Source organism: Aquarana catesbeiana, linkage group LG08 (assembly GCF_042186555.1).
Source record: "Aquarana catesbeiana isolate 2022-GZ linkage group LG08, ASM4218655v1, whole genome shotgun sequence".
Lineage (NCBI taxonomy): Eukaryota > Metazoa > Chordata > Amphibia > Anura > Ranidae > Aquarana > Aquarana catesbeiana.
In genome coordinates this window covers 19,851,475-19,870,389 of record NC_133331.1, presented here as the reverse complement: position 1 = coordinate 19,870,389, position 18,915 = coordinate 19,851,475, and the positions used below count along the sequence as shown (strand labels likewise).

At 40.2% G+C, this 18,915-nt stretch overlaps 1 protein-coding gene across 2 annotated transcripts in view; it reads left to right on the top strand.

Annotated features, from left to right (window-relative positions):
* The window catches only part of LOC141105222 (killer cell lectin-like receptor subfamily B member 1B allele C), a 60,129-nt gene that overhangs the window by 5,909 nt on the left and 35,305 nt on the right, over nt 1–18,915 (top strand). The window contains exons 2-3 of one of the 2 annotated variants that reach the window (XM_073595112.1): nt 4,401–4,502; nt 6,825–6,893. In XM_073595112.1, coding sequence (XP_073451213.1) covers nt 4,401–4,502; nt 6,825–6,893 — 171 coding nt within the window. Of the gene's footprint in view, nt 1–4,285; nt 4,503–6,824; nt 6,894–18,915 lie in introns of those variants that run through there. The other variant, XM_073595111.1, reaches the window with a different exon arrangement.

Sequence of the window (18,915 nt, the reverse complement as noted above, 5' to 3'; positions counted from 1 at the left end):
TATTGTGCTTTTTTTCCGAAATTGGTGCTTTTTTTTTGTTTATAGCACGAAAAATCAAAACCGCAGAGGTGAACAAATACCACCAAAAGAAAGCTCTATTTGTGGGAAAAAAAGGATGCAAATTTTGTTTGCGTACAGCATTGCATGACCGCGCAATTAAATTGTCAGTTAAAGCAACTCAGTGCCAAATTGTAAAAAGTGCTCTGGTCAGGAAGGGGTAAAATCTTCCAGGGCTGAAGTGGTTAAACTGTGCACTGATAACCTCATGTTACTATTTTGTCTTACACCACAACATTGTATTGTGCATTTGACATTTGGATACTACCTGTAGAAACACAATTTCAATTTCAACTAGAAAAGGTACAATTTCTGGGGAAATTGTGAAAGTGTTCTTGCCTCTACAACTGGAGTGGGCGGAGTAACTGGGTGGGGTGGAGTGGCTTGAGTAACTGTGAAAAGTGTTAAAAAGCTTAATATTTTAAAAAGTATAAATAGTAGTAAAAAAGTTCCATCATTCGCTGAAAGAGCTGAACATTTTTTTCAAAAGTAATTTTTTTTTTCAAAAATGAATTTTTTTTAATCAAAAATGATTTTTTTTTCTTCAAAAATGATTTTTTTTTTCAAAAGTAATTTTTTTTTTTCAAAGGTAATTTTTTTTTTCAAAAATGAATTTTTTTATTTCAAAAATAATTTTTTTTTCGAAATTATTATTTTTTTTAAAGTAATTTTTTTTTCAAAAATAATTTTTTTTTTTCAAAAATATTTTTTTTTTTTCAAATATATTTTTTTTTCAAAAATAATTTTTTTTTTAAAAGTAATTTTTTTTTCAAAAATATTTTTTTTTTTAAAAATAATTTTTTTTTTTTCAAAAATATATTTTTTTTTTTCAAAAATGATTTTTTTTTTTCAAAAATTATTTTTTTACTTTTTTCAAAAATAATTTTTTTTTTCAAAAATATTTTTTTTTTTACATGGGGCGGTCATAATGTTTTGGCTGATCATGGGGTGGTCATAATGTTTTGGCTGATCATGGGGTTGTCAGCTTTTGTCACTTCCCACTCTAGTTTTGAACATTTCGCCATTCATTCCTATGGGACCAATTTCGCCGCAAAAACGTCACTTCGTGGACCATTCGGCGAAACATTCCACAAAGTAATAACACACCAATCGGGAACAATCCGCTCGTTTCGGTATATTACTTGTCTCTGTAGTGTAAAAACTGTGGGAGGAGTCTACAAGCATTATCAAGTCTAGCAGATGAAGTCACATGCATTTGGAGTGTCTCAGCATCTTGTGTTTACAACCACTGTTTCCTAGCAACGCTCATGCCCTGTTTATGCTTCACAAATACTACTTCATCAAAACTGCCCCATCAGAATTACCCCATCAAAACTGCCCCATCATATTCCTCTATTATAAATCAGTACATGGTGTGTCTGTCCCCTCCCCCGGGCTCTGTAATCAGCTGAGATGCTCCAGCCACCTTCCCCCCCTGTGTATAACAGAAGCTTTGGTAACCATGGCAACAAAACAAACACTAACAGTACACTCTGATTAATGGCTAAAATTTCCTGAAATGACCTCTAAACAAATGGCCGTATTTTAAAAACTATACATCCTACAGCGAAGATCTTTATATTGTGAGAATCACAAGACCCAGACCTAGATTTTGATGTATAGTATGTCTCTGAAATATTAAAAATGAAGGCACAGTCGCAGTTTAGAAATTGCCCTTCAAATTTGGAGGGGGCTAGAGTGTAGTTTCAATGAATGTCAATGGACGGCGTGAGTTACAAACAAATGGTCATATTGTGAAAACTATCAGGACTATGGCTTAGCCGTGGACATGTTTAGTGGCAGCAGGGATAGCTGAACGTTTTGATATAAGATTTGTGTAGGTGGGCTTGAAAATGAGGGAGTGGCGGCAGTTTAGAAATCATGTTCTGATTTTCCAGCTTTTGTCATCTCCCACTCTAGTTTCCCCATTCATTCCTATGGGACCAATTTCGCTGCAAAAACGACGATATTTCGTGAACCATTCGGCGAAACGTTCCACAAAGTAATAGCACACCATTCGGGAACAATCCGCACGTTTCGGTATATTACTTGTCTATGTAGTGTAAAAACTGTGGGAGGAGTTAGGGTGGTAAATTTGGCTATAATAATAAGAATAATATATATGTGAGATAACAGTAAGTGGTCTTGCTATGCAAGAACACTTAATAAAATGTTTTTGGATAAAAAAAAGATCAGGAGTAGGGATGGGCCGAACACCCCCCTGTTCGGTTCGCAGCAGAACATGCGAACAGGCAAAAAACGTGAACACCGTTAGTCTATGCTAAGTGCTTATTTTAAAGGCTTATATGCAATTATTGTCATAAAAAGTGTTTGGGGACCCGGGTCCTGCCCCAGGGGACATGTACCAATGCAAAAAAACGTTTTAAAATGGCAGTTTTTTCGGGAGCAGTGATTCTAATAATGCTTAAAGTGAAACAATAAAAGTGAAATATTCCTTTAAATTTCGTACCTGGGGGGTGTCTATAGTATGCCTGTAAAGGGGCGCATGTTTCCTGTGTTTAGAACAGTCCGAGAGCAAAATAACATTTCTATAGGAAAAAAAAGTTATTTAAAAGTACTTGCGGCTATTAATGAATTGTCGGGTCTCTGCAATACACATAAAAGTCATTGAAAAAAACGGCCTGGGATTCCCCCACAGTGCATTACCAGGCCCTTTGGGTCTGGTATGAATATTAAGGGGAACCCCGAACCAAAATTTAAAAACAAAAAATGCGTGGGGGTCCCCCCAAATTCCATACCAGGCCCTTCAGGTCTGGTATGGATATATTCCCAGGTATGGCCATGGCTGGACTTTAAACATTGAAAAGCAAAAATGTACGAAATATTGTTGCTCTACTATAAAAAAATTATAATAAAATAAAAATAAAAATAGCAGCCAGCATCAACAGTGTAGTGACAATGTGAAAGAAACTAGAATATATATAAAAATGCAGCGCTAAACACAAAAAATATATAAAAAATATATATACACAATACAATGCATATATATGGCAAACTTTCAGTGTGATGGTATGGAAACCATATGTGGAAATAAGAAAGAGGGGTGAGCTTCAAAGGGAAACATTATAGTTCATAATTGCATGAATGTCCATTCAATTATACAACATGTGTTCTTCGGTGTCAAAAGAGAAGAATATATAATATAGGTGCAATGTGAATCGCAAAGGTGATCTTCCTGTACTAGACATCCACAGGTGAAAGTAGAAGGAGCAAATACGCTTACTGGAGAGGGTGGACACGTTTGCCGTATGGCTAGGTGTCATTCAGGCTTGTGGATCAACCGATCCAGATAGATGCTTGCGGAGAGGCGTATGCGGCAGGTTCAACTGGTTCCTTTCTGGCGACCATAGGCGACCTAGGGATTTCTGATGTTCAGGGTATATATGTAGTCACCTTCCCGGCAAATAGATGACCAGAGGGTGTAGCTTTTACTCAGCAAACGTGGGAACATGCAAAAGGAGGAGAAGACCCCACATAGTGCTTGAATCCATAAAAACAGGTTTATTACAAACCAAACAAGGTACAAATCCGGACAGCAGCAGCAATGGTTAAAAGTGATCACAATAGAAAATAAAACAGCGTGGTACCAAGGGCAAATAGCTAATAGCAACCCAACATGTTTCAGACGAGAGGTCCTTCTACTGGGGCATATATGCCCCCCTCTTTCTTATTTTCACATATGGTTTCCATACCATCACGCTGAAAGTTTGATTGCCATATATATGCATTGTATTGTGTATATATATTTTTTATATATTTTTTGTGTTTAGCTCTGCATTTTTATATATATTCTGGACTTTAAACATGTTTGCACTTGTTCATCTCCATACATAGTGGATTGATGGGACTAGCAGGTTACAAAAGGCAGATAACTGTGTTAGTACTTTGCTTTCAGCTTACGGACGTGGCATGGACATTTCTGGCAAGATCAACAGGTGTTTCCTGTAATTACTGAATAGTTTGTTAGCCTAAGAAATTAAAGCAAATACAGCCACTGCATCTAACGACTGGTGAACTGCAATATATTACATTTTTGTTTTGGGTTTAGATTAGACTTTATTAGAGATGTGGGACTTGTTACTATCAACATGTGATTGGCTTGTGGCTGGGAAGTTCCACAGCTCCACTCTACTTCCAGGCTGTGCAATTCTGTAGAGGAGGAAGTTGCCTCACAGTGACATCTCTTCCTCTTCCATAAAATAAGATAGGAGTGACTCCTGATTGCCCACTTGATAGGAAGCCCGCCACTGCACTTTATTTCTGCATGCTACTGAGTTCTGGAGTATTATGATTAATGAGTGATGTATTGATAATCTCTACAGATAACAGTGAGAAGAAACTCTGGCGTCCTTCCTGGAAAGGGGTCATTATAACCCTCCTTGTGGGATCCAATATCGTCCTCATCCGCATTATTGAAGCACTGGGTAAGTTGTACAGTATTGTCAAGGACTCCCAGTGAGACGTCTGGTGAGCAGATACAGTATGCGAATGCGCATGGCATTCCTTGCAGATTGATTGGCAGGCACGCACATGTACAATCCCTGTTGGCTCCAGAGGGGCTATATTAAAGGATGCTCATACCCATATTCTATGCTGACTGATCTTCAGCTGTTCCCAGTGTCCTGCGTTTATTCTGTATGATTCCCTTGATGCTGGGAAGGCTTGCTCTTCACCTGATCCTGGATTCTCCTAACTTTTTGTTAATTACTGACCCGGTTCCATTCCTGACTTTGGCTTTGCTCATGATTTGGTACCTTGCTGCCTGCCTGCTGATGAGCCTGGCTATTCCTGTGACCAAGCTTCTGTCTCTGATCCTGACTTCCTGTTCTGCTCAAGTGCCTATTTGGCTGTCGGCTATACCAGTGCTGTGCATCACTAAGTGTTCCCACCTCAAGTCTTCTGAGAGTCCTAACAAGCTGCACGTCCTGAACCAACGGTGTAAGCAGAATGCCTCTTTAACCTGGGCTAGACATCTGAACACTACTATGCTTCCTGACCCCCTGGTTCGCCAGCCTCCTTGGAATCACATCTCTTGCTACAGGTTCTTCCATCAACAGGCACTTGTGTTCCTTTTGTCCCCTGACACCGTCTGTTCCACCTTCAGAGGGGCTTGGGCTGGAGATACAAGAGAAGTCGACCTTGTTATTTCAGTCCCCTATCAGATACGTGACAAGTATGCTAGACACAATCCATAAAAAGGGAGAGTATTTGGAGTCAATATACTGTAGTATCTGATTGGTTGCTGAAGAGACACGAAGATTAAAAAAAAATTAAAAATAATTATTCTCTCTGATTGGCACTGTGATAAATGGGTTAGGCACTACCCTAACTGCAAACAATTCATATGCAAACCATAAACAAAAATATGAAATAAGTAAAAATGCATACAAATATGTGAAACAATATACATTATATCACATATTTTTATGTATTTTTACTTATTTCATATGTTTATATACGGTTTGCACATGAATTATTTGCAGTTAGAGTCGGTTCACACTGGCACGGATTCAAAGTCTTTAACAGAAGTCAATGCAAGTCATTCTGAAGTTGCCCCCAAGTAGTGCCGGAACCTTTTTCTAAGTCGGAGCGACTTGGGACGCTCCGATCAGAACGGTTTCATTGCTCTTAATGGATCGCCACTTGTTAGTTGTGATCCGAGACTTAAAAAGATCCAGGCTCCTTCAGAAGAAAATAAAAGTCAGCAACTACAAACACTGTAGCTGCTGACTTTTTAATACTAGGACACTTACCTGTCCACAAATCCAGACAGCTCTCAGGTGCTGCCGCCATCTCGGCTAATGGAAACCAGTCAGTCTCCTACTGCACATGCGTGAAGCGCGCTGCGCTTTGTGAATGTCCTGGCGGCAGGGGAAGGAGGAGGGGGGCTGCGGCAAACTCGGCTGGACATGGGAGCGGGTACCTGTCAGAACCAGATACCGGCCGCCCCCCCCCCCCCCCCCGAAAGGTGCCAAATGTTGCAGGGGGGGGGGGCTTATTGTGTATCTGGTAGCAGCTGCTTGCTTTCATTTCTTATATATCACTATGGGGTTGATTTTTTAAAGGCAAATAGGCTGTGCACTTAGTTGCTCTAGAGCAGACTTTCTCAACCCATCAACACAGAGGAACCCTTGAAATGGTTCTCCAGTCTCAGGTAGACTAAAATTTAGAAATCTAAAAATTAGAAATCTACAACTCATAATACATTAGTGTGATGGTCAGTGAGAAGAATGGTCCTTACACTTGTGGTCATTGGGAAGAATTACCTCCTTACAGATAAAAAAGATCAATGGTGTCAGTGGGAACTTATCTGAGAGGCAGAAATTGCCCAATGCTGAAGGAACCCCTAGCAATCTCTGGAGGAACCCTGGTTGAGAATCACTGCTCTAGAGCTTAGTAAAATGAGGGGAAGCTTCACTTTGCAAACAATACCCAATCACATACAAGGAAAATTTAAAAAACCAAACAGTATTTTTGCTTGCACATGATTGGATGATGTAAGTCAGCAGAGCTTCCCCTCATTTACTAAGCTCTGGAGCAACTGTACTTTACAAAGTGCACAATCTATTTGCCTTTAGTAAATCAACCCCATAGCGCATGTTGGGCATTTAAAGACAGCAGCCTTATTTACCACTTGGCACTTTTTATTCACAAATATTATTTTTTACACAAAAACAATTTTTTTTTTGTTGGTTGGTTGGCACCCCTTTACATTTATTTTAATCTCCTGTCTTTGTGTCTTGCAGTTTATAAAGGTCAGTCTTTGGAAAATAAGAACAACCAGCTGTGGATGAACCTCAACCAGTCATCTGCAGGTATACAGTATTTATTGTTATTAGATACAGTCTAAGGAATTATCACACGTTCCACTGACTCCATATTGAAGATTCTTTTGAACTGGCAGGAACCAGAACTAAAACTTATGAGGGACCCTGTGAGATTTATATTGCACTTCATGTTTATGTCATTATATAAAAGCATTCACTATATGCAGTGCACAAAAATATCTATAATATAATTAAAGGATAAGATACAAAAAGTACATTTATCCTTTAATGGGAATGTATAGCAGTTTTGCACATTCTTCTGTTTTATTATGGACAGAACAACATATAAAGATTAGGGATGGTTACGTTCGACACGAACATCGGGTGTTCGGGTGTTTACCGAATAGTGAACAATTTGGGGTGTTCATGGCAAATTTGAAAGCCTCGGAACACCCTTTAAAAGTCTATGGGAGAAATCAAAAGTGCTCGTTTTAAAGGCTTATATTCATGGTATTGTCATAAAAAGTGTTTGGGGACCTGGGTCCTGCCCCAGGGGACATGTATCAATGCAAAAAAAAGTTTTAAAAACGTCCGTTTTTTCGGGAGGAGTGATTTTAATAATGCTTAAAGTGAAACAATAAAAGTGTAATATTCTTTTAAATTTCGAACCTGGGGGTAGAGCAAAATGACATTTCTAAAGGAAAAAAAGTAATTTAAAACTACTTGCAGCTATAATGAATTGTCGGTCCCGGCAATACACATAAAAGTTAATTGATAAAAATGGCATGGGATTCCCCCACAGGGGAACCCCGAACCAAAATTAAAAAAAGAATGCATGGGGCCCCCCCAAGTTCCATACCAGACCCTTCAGGCCTGGTATGGGTTTTAAGGGGAACCCCCCCCCCCCAAAAATCCATACCAGACCCTTATTCAAGCACGCAACCTGGCAGGCCACAGAAAAAGAGGGGGGACAAGAGAGCGCCCCCTGTCCTGAACCTTACCAGGCCACATGCCCTCAACATTAGGGGGGTGCTTTGGGGTCCCCCAAAGCACCTTGTCCCCATGTTGATGGGGAGAAGGGCCTCATCCCCACAACCCTTGCCTGGTGGTTGTGGGGGTCTGCGGGCAGGGGGCTTATCGGAATCTGGAAGCCCCCTTTAACAAGGGGACCCCCAGATTCCACCTCCCCCGTGTGAAGTGGTAAGGGGGTACAAATGTACCCCTACCATTTCACAAAAAATGTGTGAAAATGGTACAAAAAAGACAATACGCGCCTTGGACCAAGTCCTTTATTAAAAAAATAAAAAAATAAAACTGTCCAACAAAGTCTTGTTCTTCTTCTTCTCTCGCTCCGACTGACAGAAATGATGTAACTGAGTGACCCCGCCTCCTCTGACGCTACTGAAAAGCCATAGGGATGTCCCTGTGTGTCACAGGGGAGCAGGGTTCCCCGGCGATGTCATCATGTGGCGCCGCCTTCAGTTATAAAAGAACTGTCACCTGAGAGGCCCGTCATTATGGCGGGTGCCTTCCATGGAAGCAGATCATAGGCTTTTTTTTCTTTTTCGGTCTGTCAGAGCGAGAGAAGAACAAGACTTTGTGGGACAGTTTTATTTTTTAAATTTTTTAATAAAGGACTTGTCCCAAGACGTGTATTGTCTTTTTTTTACCATTTTCACACATTTTTTGTGAAATGGTAGGGGTACCCCATTACCAATTCACACAGGGGGGGCCGGGATCTGGGGGTCTCCTTGTTAAAGGGGGCTTCCAGATTCCGATAAGCCCCCCGCCCACAGACCCCCACAACCACCGGGCAAGGGTTGTGGGGATGAGGTTCTTCTCCCCATCAACATGGGGACAAGGTGCTTTGGGGGCTACCCAAAAGCACCCTCCCAATGTTAAAGGCATGTGGCCTGGTACGGTTCAGGAGGGGGGGGGCGCTCTCTCGTCCCCCTTATTTTCCTGCGGCCTGCCAGGTTGCGTGCTTGGATAAGGGTCTAGTATGGATTTTTGGGGGGACCCCACACCATTTTTAAAAAAAATTTTGGTGCGGGGTTCCCTTTAGAATCTATACCAGACCTGAAGTGCCTGGTATGGAATTTGGGAGGACCCCCACACAGTTTTTTTTTATTTTGGTTCAGGGTTGCCCTGTGGGGGAATCCCATGCCGTTTTTATCAATGAACCTTTATGTGTATTGCCGGGACCGACAATTCATTATAGCCACGAGTACTTTTAAATGACTTTTTTTCCTTTAGAAATGTCATTTTGCTCTCAGGACGGTTCTAAAGATGGGAAACATGCGCCACTTTACATGCATACTATAGACACCCTCCAGGTAGGAAATTTAAAGGAATATTACACTTTTATTGTTTCACTTTAAGCATTATTAAAATCACTGCTCCCGAAAAAACTGCCATTTTTAAAACTTTTTTTTGCATTGATACATGTTCCCTGTGGCAGGACCCCCCCCCCCCCCCAAACACTTTTTAGGGCAATAACTTGCATATAAGCCTTTAAAATTAGCACTTATGATTTTTCATGTTCGTGTGCCATAGACTTTAACGGTGTTCGCATGTTCGAACAAATTTTTTGCCTGTTTGCATGTTCTGCTGCTAACCAAACTGGGGGGTGTCCGGCCCATCCCTAATAAAGATGACATTTTTAGTCATGAAAATATGAAATATTGCATATATAACTGTTGTCTTTTATCTAGCCAAGTGGAGCTCTGGGCTCTCCTTTTCACATATTTACCCCATTTCTGTACCTAATATTGTAAAATGTTTGTTGTTTACAGAGCTTAATAGATTCAGCTAAAATGAACACACAAGTGAATAATTCCCCCTTATCATAAGGTCCAGTCTGAGGTTTCAGTGAAAGAGAGACATGTGCAGCTCGTTTCATTCCGCATTGAAATTCAGACACATTTTTCATTAATCTGAAATTTGGATGTATCCAAATTTCCGAATTACAATAGCAACAAATTTAAACAAATTGGGAATAACAAAACAAAATTCCAGAGGAAATTCAAATTGAATATGAATAATTTTCAAATCAAACTTGAATTTGAATTTCCGAAGAGACTAAAATAGAATAGAAAATGAAGGACTAGAATATTAAATAATAGAATAGAACAGTAAAGAATAGAAAATAAACGAATAGAAAAAAATGGAACAGAAAATAAAGGGATAGAATAGAAAATAAAAGAATAGAATAGAAAATAGAGTAAAACAGAACAAAAATAGAATAGAAAATAAAAGAACAGAATAAAATAAAATAGGAAATAAAGGAAAATAATAGAATAGATTAAAAATGGAATAAAATAAAATAGAAAGATTATAACTATCCTCTTAAATTTGAATTTCAAATAGAATACATTAGAATTTGAATGGAATAAAATAGAAAAAAATAGAACAGAATAGAATAGAAAATAGTATAACATTACAATAAATAGAATAGAAAGAATATAACCATTTCCCAAAATTCCAATAGAATAACTTTGAATTTGAATAGAATAGAAAAGAATAGATTTGAATAGAATAGAAAATAAAAGAATAGAATAGAGTATAATAGAATAGAATAGAACAGAATATAAAAAAATAGACTAGAATAGGAAAAAAAAATAACCATCTTCCAAAATTATAATTTCTATTAGAATAAATTTGAATTTGAATATAATAGAAAATAATCGAATAGAATAGAAAATAATATAATAGAAAATAAAATAATAAAATAGAAAAGAATAGAATGGGATAAACAATAGAAAAGAATAGACTAGAACAAATATAACAATATAGCCGTTTTCCGAAATTTAAATTAAGAATAGAATAAATCTGAATTTAAATATAATAGAATTGAAAGGAAAACAATAGAACAGAAAATATAAGAATAGAATAGAAAAAAAAAAACACAATAGAATAGAATGGAATAGAAAGAATATACCATCTTTCAAAATTCAAATTTTGAATAGAACAAATTCAATTTCAAACAGAATTAGATTTGAATGCAATTCAATGGGAATTTGATTTGAATTCAAATGCAATTCAGACAAAATTTTAATTGGAATTGATTCATATTTTCCCAAATTCAGTCAAATTCAGAAAATTCAAATCATTTTGAGTTTGAATAAACAAAACAAATTCAGAAAACCAATTAAACTAATTTAACTAAATTAATTTATGTAATTAACGTATCAAAACGAAACAAATTTTTTTTTTTGTTCTGCACATGTCTAGTGAAAAACAGCATACCTGAAAGCAGACTACATTAACAGTGCTTTCTCTAGCTAACCCATGGTGCTCTGGAAAATTCCTTCTCATGTATTAGATGTTTATTAAATAAAATTGATCCAAAACTATTATAACTTACCTTTGCTTTTTGATTTATATTTCAAAAAAATTTAATGTCTTACATTTGCCAGTTTCTTCTTTGCAGTTGTAAAACCTTGTAAACAAAACACCAAAGTTTTATCCATTGAAATACATTTTAAACAAAGGTTAAAATTAGACAAAAAAAAAAGTTAAAAACTGTGATTCAAAGACATAATTAAAACACATTTACTGTACGTCTCCTGGAAAGTTCCTTCCTCTGCTTCCTTTCCTTGGATTGTGATATCCTATGTAAAAAAAATGGTATCATTGTTTTAAATCAGTTGTTTTAATCAGCCTAATTAATGACATTTTACTCTCCCTGTCATCGGGAGCAGTGATTGCTGTCATGTTCTAGTGAACCCACCCCCCCTGCAGTTAGAACACACTGAGGAAACACATTTAGACCCTTGATCACCCCCTAGTGGTTAACCCCTTCCCTGCCAGTGTCATTTACACCGTAATCAGTGCCTTTTTATACCACTGATCGCTGTATAAATGACAATGGTCCCAAAATAGTGTCAAAATTGTCAGCTGTGTCTGCCGCAATGTCACAGTCACAATAAAAATTGCAGATCGCCGCCATTACTAATAAAAAAAAATATAATAAAAATGCCATAAAACTATCCCCTATTTTGTAGACGTAACTTTTTTGCAAACCAAACCAAACCAAAAAAAAAACGCTTATTTCGATTTTTTTTTTACCAAAAATATGTAGAAGAATCCGTATCAGCCTAAACTGAGGAAGAAATTTGTTTTTTTATATATTTATTTGGGATATTTATTATAGCAAAAAGTAAAAAATATTGCTTTTTTTTCAAAATTGTCGACCTTTTTTTGTTTATAGAGCAAAAAAATAAAAACCGCAGAGGTGATCAAATACCACCAAAAGAAATCTCTATTTGTGGGGAAAAAAAGACGTCAATTTTGTTTGGGTGTAATGTTGCACGACCGCGCAATTGTCAGTTAAAGCAACGCAGTGCCGAAAAGCAAAAAGTGCTCTGGTCAGGAAGGGGGTAAATTCTTCCGGGGCTGAAGTGGTTAATAGGGTCTGTACACCTGGGAGGCAGGAAGGATTGGCGATTATGTGACCACTGTAATTGGTTCACACAGCAGTCACATGATCAGGAGCCAGTCCCACCAGCTACCAATTTAAACGGGGACTGGGAGCTGTATATATGTGTTGCATGTGGGAGTTAAATGACATGATGAATTTGAGAACTAATGACTCACATGCATTTCTTTCTTGAACCACTTGACGGCACTGCATTACTTTAACTGACAATTGCGTGGTCATGCAATGCTGTACATAAATGAAATGTATGTCTTTTTCCCCCAAAAAATAGAGCTTTCATTTGCTGGTATTTGATCACCTCTGCGGTTTTTATTTTTTGTGCTATAAACCAAAAAAAGAGCGACAATTTTGAAAAAAAAAATTTGTTTTACTTTCTGCTATAAAACATAACCAATAAAAAAAAAAATTAAAATCTAATTTCTTCATAAATTTAGGCCAATATGTATTCTTCTACATATTTCTGGTAAAAAAAATCCCAATAAGCGTATATTGATTGGTTTGCACAAAATTTATAGTGTTTACAAACTATGGGATATACTGTATACTGGAATTTTTGTTTATTTTATTTTTTTATACTGGTAATGGTGGCGATCAGCGACTGTGATATTGCGGAGGACAATATGACATATTTGACACTTTTTGGGAACCAAAATACAGTGATCAGTGCTTAAAAATATGAACTGTCACTGTACTAATGACACTGACTAGGAAGACGTTTAATACATCTAGGGCGATCAAGGGGTTAAATGTGTGCCTAGCCAGTGTTTTAGTGTACAGTGTATGCTGCTTTTACTAAGGGAAGTGATGGAATTCATTCCCTGCTTTGAGAATCCAAACCTTCCCCACTGACATGAGGGAGTTCTGCCTTGTTTGTAAAGGGCAAAGCCCTGTCCCATGTGTTTTCAGGACAATCAGCTGGTGATCTATTGGCTGGCCCCTGCTGATCGACATCTGCTGTTATTAATCACAGCACGGCCGTGTTGCCGGTGGCGCGCACGCGCCCCTTACCCGGAAGTGCTGGGTCACGTACCTAGTACATGATCTGGCGCAGCAGGGCCACCTAGTATCTAAGTTATACGGTCAGCGATGGGTTAAGCAGAACTTTAAATGGATATAAAAACATATAGTTAATCCAGTTATATAAATGCTTTAATATATGAGTAAATTGGACAGTACAGTGGCTAAGTGGTTAGCACTTCCGCCTAGCAGCACTAGGATTGTTGGCTCAAATCTCAACCATGGCATTATCTGCCTGGAGTTTACATGTTCTCCCTGTGCCTGTGTGGGTTTCCTCCGGGTACTCCAGTTTCCTCCCACTCTCCAAAGACATGCTGAGAGGTTACTTGGCTGTCTAAATTGGCTCTAGTATGTGTATGAATGTGAGTTAGGGACCTTAGATTGTAAGCTCCTTGAGGGCAGTGACTGATATGAATGTATAATATAAATGTGTAAAGTGCTGCACAAACTGATGGTGATATACAAGTACCGGTAATAATAGTAACAAAATATGTAATTAGCTGTCTGTGCCCCCTCCTCCCCTATGGGACAGAACTGTGAGGCCATCAGGCTTACATACATTGGTATTATGCCGCGTACACAAGATCGGATTTTCGGACAACAAATGTTGGATATGAGATTGTTGGCGGAAAGTCTGACCTTGTGTATGCTCCATCGAACATTTGTTGAATTTCCGCCAAGAAATGTTGGCTAGCAGGTTCTCATATTTTCCACCAACAAATTTTTGTTGTTGGACTTTCTGATCGCTTGTACACAAGCCGTCGCACAAAAGTTCATGCATGCTTGGAATCAAGGACAAGCCGGAAGCGCTCGGTCTTGAAAAACTAGCATTCGTAATGGAGATATCACTATTGAACTTCATTTTAATTGGCTCGCTGTACGTCTTGTACATCATTACGTTCGTAATTGTTGGCCAACATTTGTGTGACCGTGTGTATGCAAGACAAGTTTGAGCCAACAACCTTCGAACAAAAATTCAAAAAAATTCCACGTTCTTTGTTGTTGGAAAGTCCGATCGTGTGTATGGGGCATTAGTCCAACACAGGGAGAAAAAAAGAGAGAGCACAGGGATAACATCATCAGTGAGCTGTGGCTCCTCCACTGTCTGCTTTGACCAGGCTGTATAGGATTAGATACATTGGTGAAAAGGGAGGTCAGAGACTTGGCTGTGCTGTCACATACCTCCCAACAGTCCCGGTTTGGGCGGGACTTTCCCGCATTTTAACCTTTGTCCCGCAGTCCCGGAGTACAGGGCCTTTGTCCCGCATTCCCACATTACTCCATTATATGGTAACACCGTAACAGAAGAGCAGGACCTGCAGCAGCGTATAGTACATCTAGCACAGCCAGTGATTGGTGGGAAAGCCAGCTGGGGTACCGCTGACTTCAGTAAGACAAAGTGTAGCTGTCAGATTCTGCCTCTGATGTCGGGGATGGGCGGGCCCTATCAGGTGTCCCGCCCCCTTCGTCAGGCACATTGTGCTCAAACGGCCTCTTGACACTCCTCACACACACACAGAGCCCACCCACCACAGGGAACCCTGCTCCTCCTCCCTTCTCTGATCATCACAGAGCGGCACCCTGCCCCTTTTTCCACACAATACACCAACAAAGCCTTTGAAATACAAAGTATTTTACGGAAAAGCTGGAGTATTTTAAAGCGTGATCCAGTGAGTACCTTTCTGATGGACCAAATATAGTATATAGGAAACCACGAGATCTGAGAGGCCTTATAGCCCCTAGTATGGTGAGGGAACCCATAAATAGGTCCACAAACGCATGGTCAACTATTTTTGACCAAAAGGGCAGCTACAAATGCAGTGTCAGGAACTGTGGCACATGTCAATACATGTGGCACAGAAAAAAGACAGTCACTGGCAAAGACGGGAGGATCCACCATTTGAAGCAGTTTATCAACTGTGGGACGGACCACGTAGTCTATGGCATTCTTTGCCCATGCGGTCACCTTTATGTTGGCCGCACTTCCCGTCCCATGAGATTACGCATTGGCGAACACAAATGCGACATCACGAATACACGGGTCAAGTATCCAGTCCCCCGGCATTTTCAGGAAGTCCATCACGGTGATCCGTCAGGTATGAAAGTATTTGGGATAGAGTCTATTGGAGGTAGCCTCGATAGGGGTAGAAGACACCAAAGGCTTTGCAAACGCAAAGCCTATTGGATCTTCACCCTCGGGAGCATGACCCCCGGGGGCCTGAATGAGGACCCTGAGGTCCATAAAATCACGTGACTCCGCAGTGCCCACCCATGGTGCCACCATATGCCACTGCCATTCTCTCCACACACACTCACACATACACACCTTTCCGTGCCCCTTCTGCCTTTGAGATCAGGTCGGCTTCGTCTGTTGATATCTATTAGGTTTTTTAACCAGCGTATTATATTGCTCATGTTCTAGTGATCTATGATTAGTGTACTATCATTAGTGTATTCTAATTCTCTACTAATTTTTACAATTTTTACTATTATAATAACATCGTTATTGTGTTACCATTAGTGATATGTTTAGCATCAATATGATAAGGGTATTCTTTTGTTAGTGACAAGTCTGTCACTCCGCATATGTTGCACACAGTGGCGAGGTAGGGACCGCTTGGTATTTTGCCCATGCTAGGGAAACATGTTTCCCCCCCCCCTCCCCCTTTCCTGTGGGGCTCACTAGTAATATCATCTGCATACTAATACCGAGCGGTCATCATGCCAGCTACTGGTTGTACCACATGTGTCCACTCCTTCAATACCACCCCTGTGTACACATAAATTAATTTCCCTTGATTTACACAACCTCCTCATTCACCCGGGGTTGGTTCATGATATGTCAGTGATATGGGCATGCTCGTCATGTGCGGATTGGCATATGGAATGTGCACCTACATTAATGTTTGATCCATCTATGCACATTATATGCGTGTATATATATGTATATGCACTTATGTGTGTATATTATCGACAATGGTTTCAATGCTATGTGTGATATAATGTAGTAGTTATTCACTTTCCCACTTCTCTTCAGGTGCATACTCTGCACTATACAAGAGAATGAAATATGCATAGTGTATTTTCTGTAGTACAGTGACCTCTTCTACTTCATGAGTACCTCTATAGTTTTCGTGTGTCACACTTTTGGCAGTGGGTAGCGCAGCTACAGTCAGCGGGGCGGACCTATGGTTGGGCTGGTGTCGGGTTGACTCTGCGCTGTGCCAGCCCCTTTTCCATCGAAGGTTTGCCCCCAATATGAGATTGTTGGCGGAAAGTCTGACCTTGTGTATGCTCCATCGAACATTTGTTGAATTTCCGCCAAGAAATGTTGGCTAGCAGGTTCTCATATTTTCCAACAACAAATTTTTGTTGTTGGACTTTCCGATCGCTTGTACACAAGCCGTCGCACAAAAGTTCACGCATGCTTGGAATCAAGGACAAGCCGGAAGCGCTCGGTCTTGAAAAACTAGCATTCGTAATGGAGATATCACTATTGAACTTCATTTTAATTGGCTCGCTGTACGTCTTGTACATCATTACGTTCGTAATTGTTGGCCAACATTTGTGTGACCGTGTGTATGCAAGACAAGTTTGAGCCAACAACCTTCGAACAAAAATTCAAAAAAATTCCACGTTCTTTGTTGTTGGAAAGTCCGATCGTGTGTATGGGGCATTAGTCCAACACAGGGAGAAAAAAAGAGAGAGCACAGGGATAACATCATCAGTGAGCTGTGGCTCCTCCACTGTCTGCTTTGACCAGGCTGTATAGGATTAGATACATTGGTGAAAAGGGAGGTCAGAGACTTGGCTGTGCTGTCACATACCTCCCAACAGTCCCGGATTGGGCGGGACTTTCCCGCATTTTAACCTTTGTCCCGCAGTCCCGGAGTACAGGGCCTTTGTCCCGCATTCCCACATTACTCCATTATATGGTAACACCGTAACAGAAGAGCAGGACCTGCAGCAGCGTATAGTACATCTAGCACAGCCAGTGATTGGTGGGAAAGCCAGCTGGGGTACCGCTGACTTCAGTAAGACAAAGTGTAGCTGTCAGATTCTGCCTCTGATGTCGGGGATGGGCGGGCCCTATCAGGTGTCCCACCCCCTTCGTCAGGCACATTGTGCTCAAACGGCCTCTTGACACTCCTCACACACACACAGAGCCCACCCACCACAGGGAACCCTGCTCCTCCTCCCTTCTCTGATCATCACAGAGCGGCACCCTGCCCCTTTTTCCACACAATACACCAACAAAGCCTTTGAAATACAAAGTATTTTACGGAAAAGCTGGAGTATTTTAAAGCGTGATCCAGTGAGTACCTTTCTGATGGACCAAATATAGTATATAGGAAACCACGAGATCTGAGAGGCCTTATAGCCCCTAGTATGGTGAGGGAACCCATAAATAGGTCCACAAACGCATGGTCAACTATTTTTGACCAAAAGGGCAGCTACAAATGCAGTGTCAGGAACTGTGGCACATGTCAATACATGTGGCACAGAAAAAAGACAGTCACTGGCAAAGACGGGAGGATCCACCATTTGAAGCAGTTTATCAACTGTGGGACGGACCACGTAGTCTATGGCATTCTTTGCCCATGCGGTCACCTTTATGTTGGCCGCACTTCCCGTCCCATGAGAGTACGCATTGGCAAACACAAATGCGACATCACGAATACACGGGTCAAGTATCCAGTCCCCCGGCATTTTCAGGAAGTCCATCACGGTGATCCGTCAGGTATGAAAGTATTTGGGATAGAGTCTATTGGAGGTAGCCTCGATAGGGGTAGAAGACACCAAAGGCTTTGCAAACGCAAAGCCTATTGGATCTTCACCCTCGAGAGCATGACCCCCGGGGGCCTGAATGAGGACCCTGAGGTCCATAAAATCACGTGACTCCACAGTGCCCACCCATGGTGCCACCATATGCCACTGCCATTCTCTCCACACACACTCACACATACACACCTTTCCGTGCCCCTTCTGCCTTTGAGATCAGGTCGGCTTCGTCTGTTGATATCTATTAGGTTTTTTAACCAGCGTATTATATTGCTCATGTTCTAGTGATCTATGATTAGTGTACTATCATTAGTGTATTCTAATTCTCTACTAATTTTTACAATTTTTACTATTATAATAACATCATTATTGTGTTACCATTAGTGATATGTTTAGCATCAATATGATAAGGGTATTCTTTTGTTAGTGACAAGTCTGTCACTCCGCATATGTTGCACACAGTGGCGAGGTAGGGACCGCTTGGTATTTTGCCCATGCTAGGGAAACATGTTCCCCCCCCCCTCCCCCTTTCCTGTGGGGCTCACTAGTAATATCATCTGCATACTAATACCGAGCGGTCATCATGCCAGCTACTGGTTGTACCACATGTGTCCACTCCTTCAATACCACCCCTGTGTACACATAAATTAATTTCCCTTGATTTACACAACCTCCTCATTCACCCGGGGTTGGTTCATGATATGTCAGTGATATGGGCATGCTCGTCATGTGCGGATTGGCATATGGAATGTGCACCTACATTAATGTTTGATCTATCTATGCACATTATATGCGTGTATATATATGTATATGCACTTATGTGTGTATATT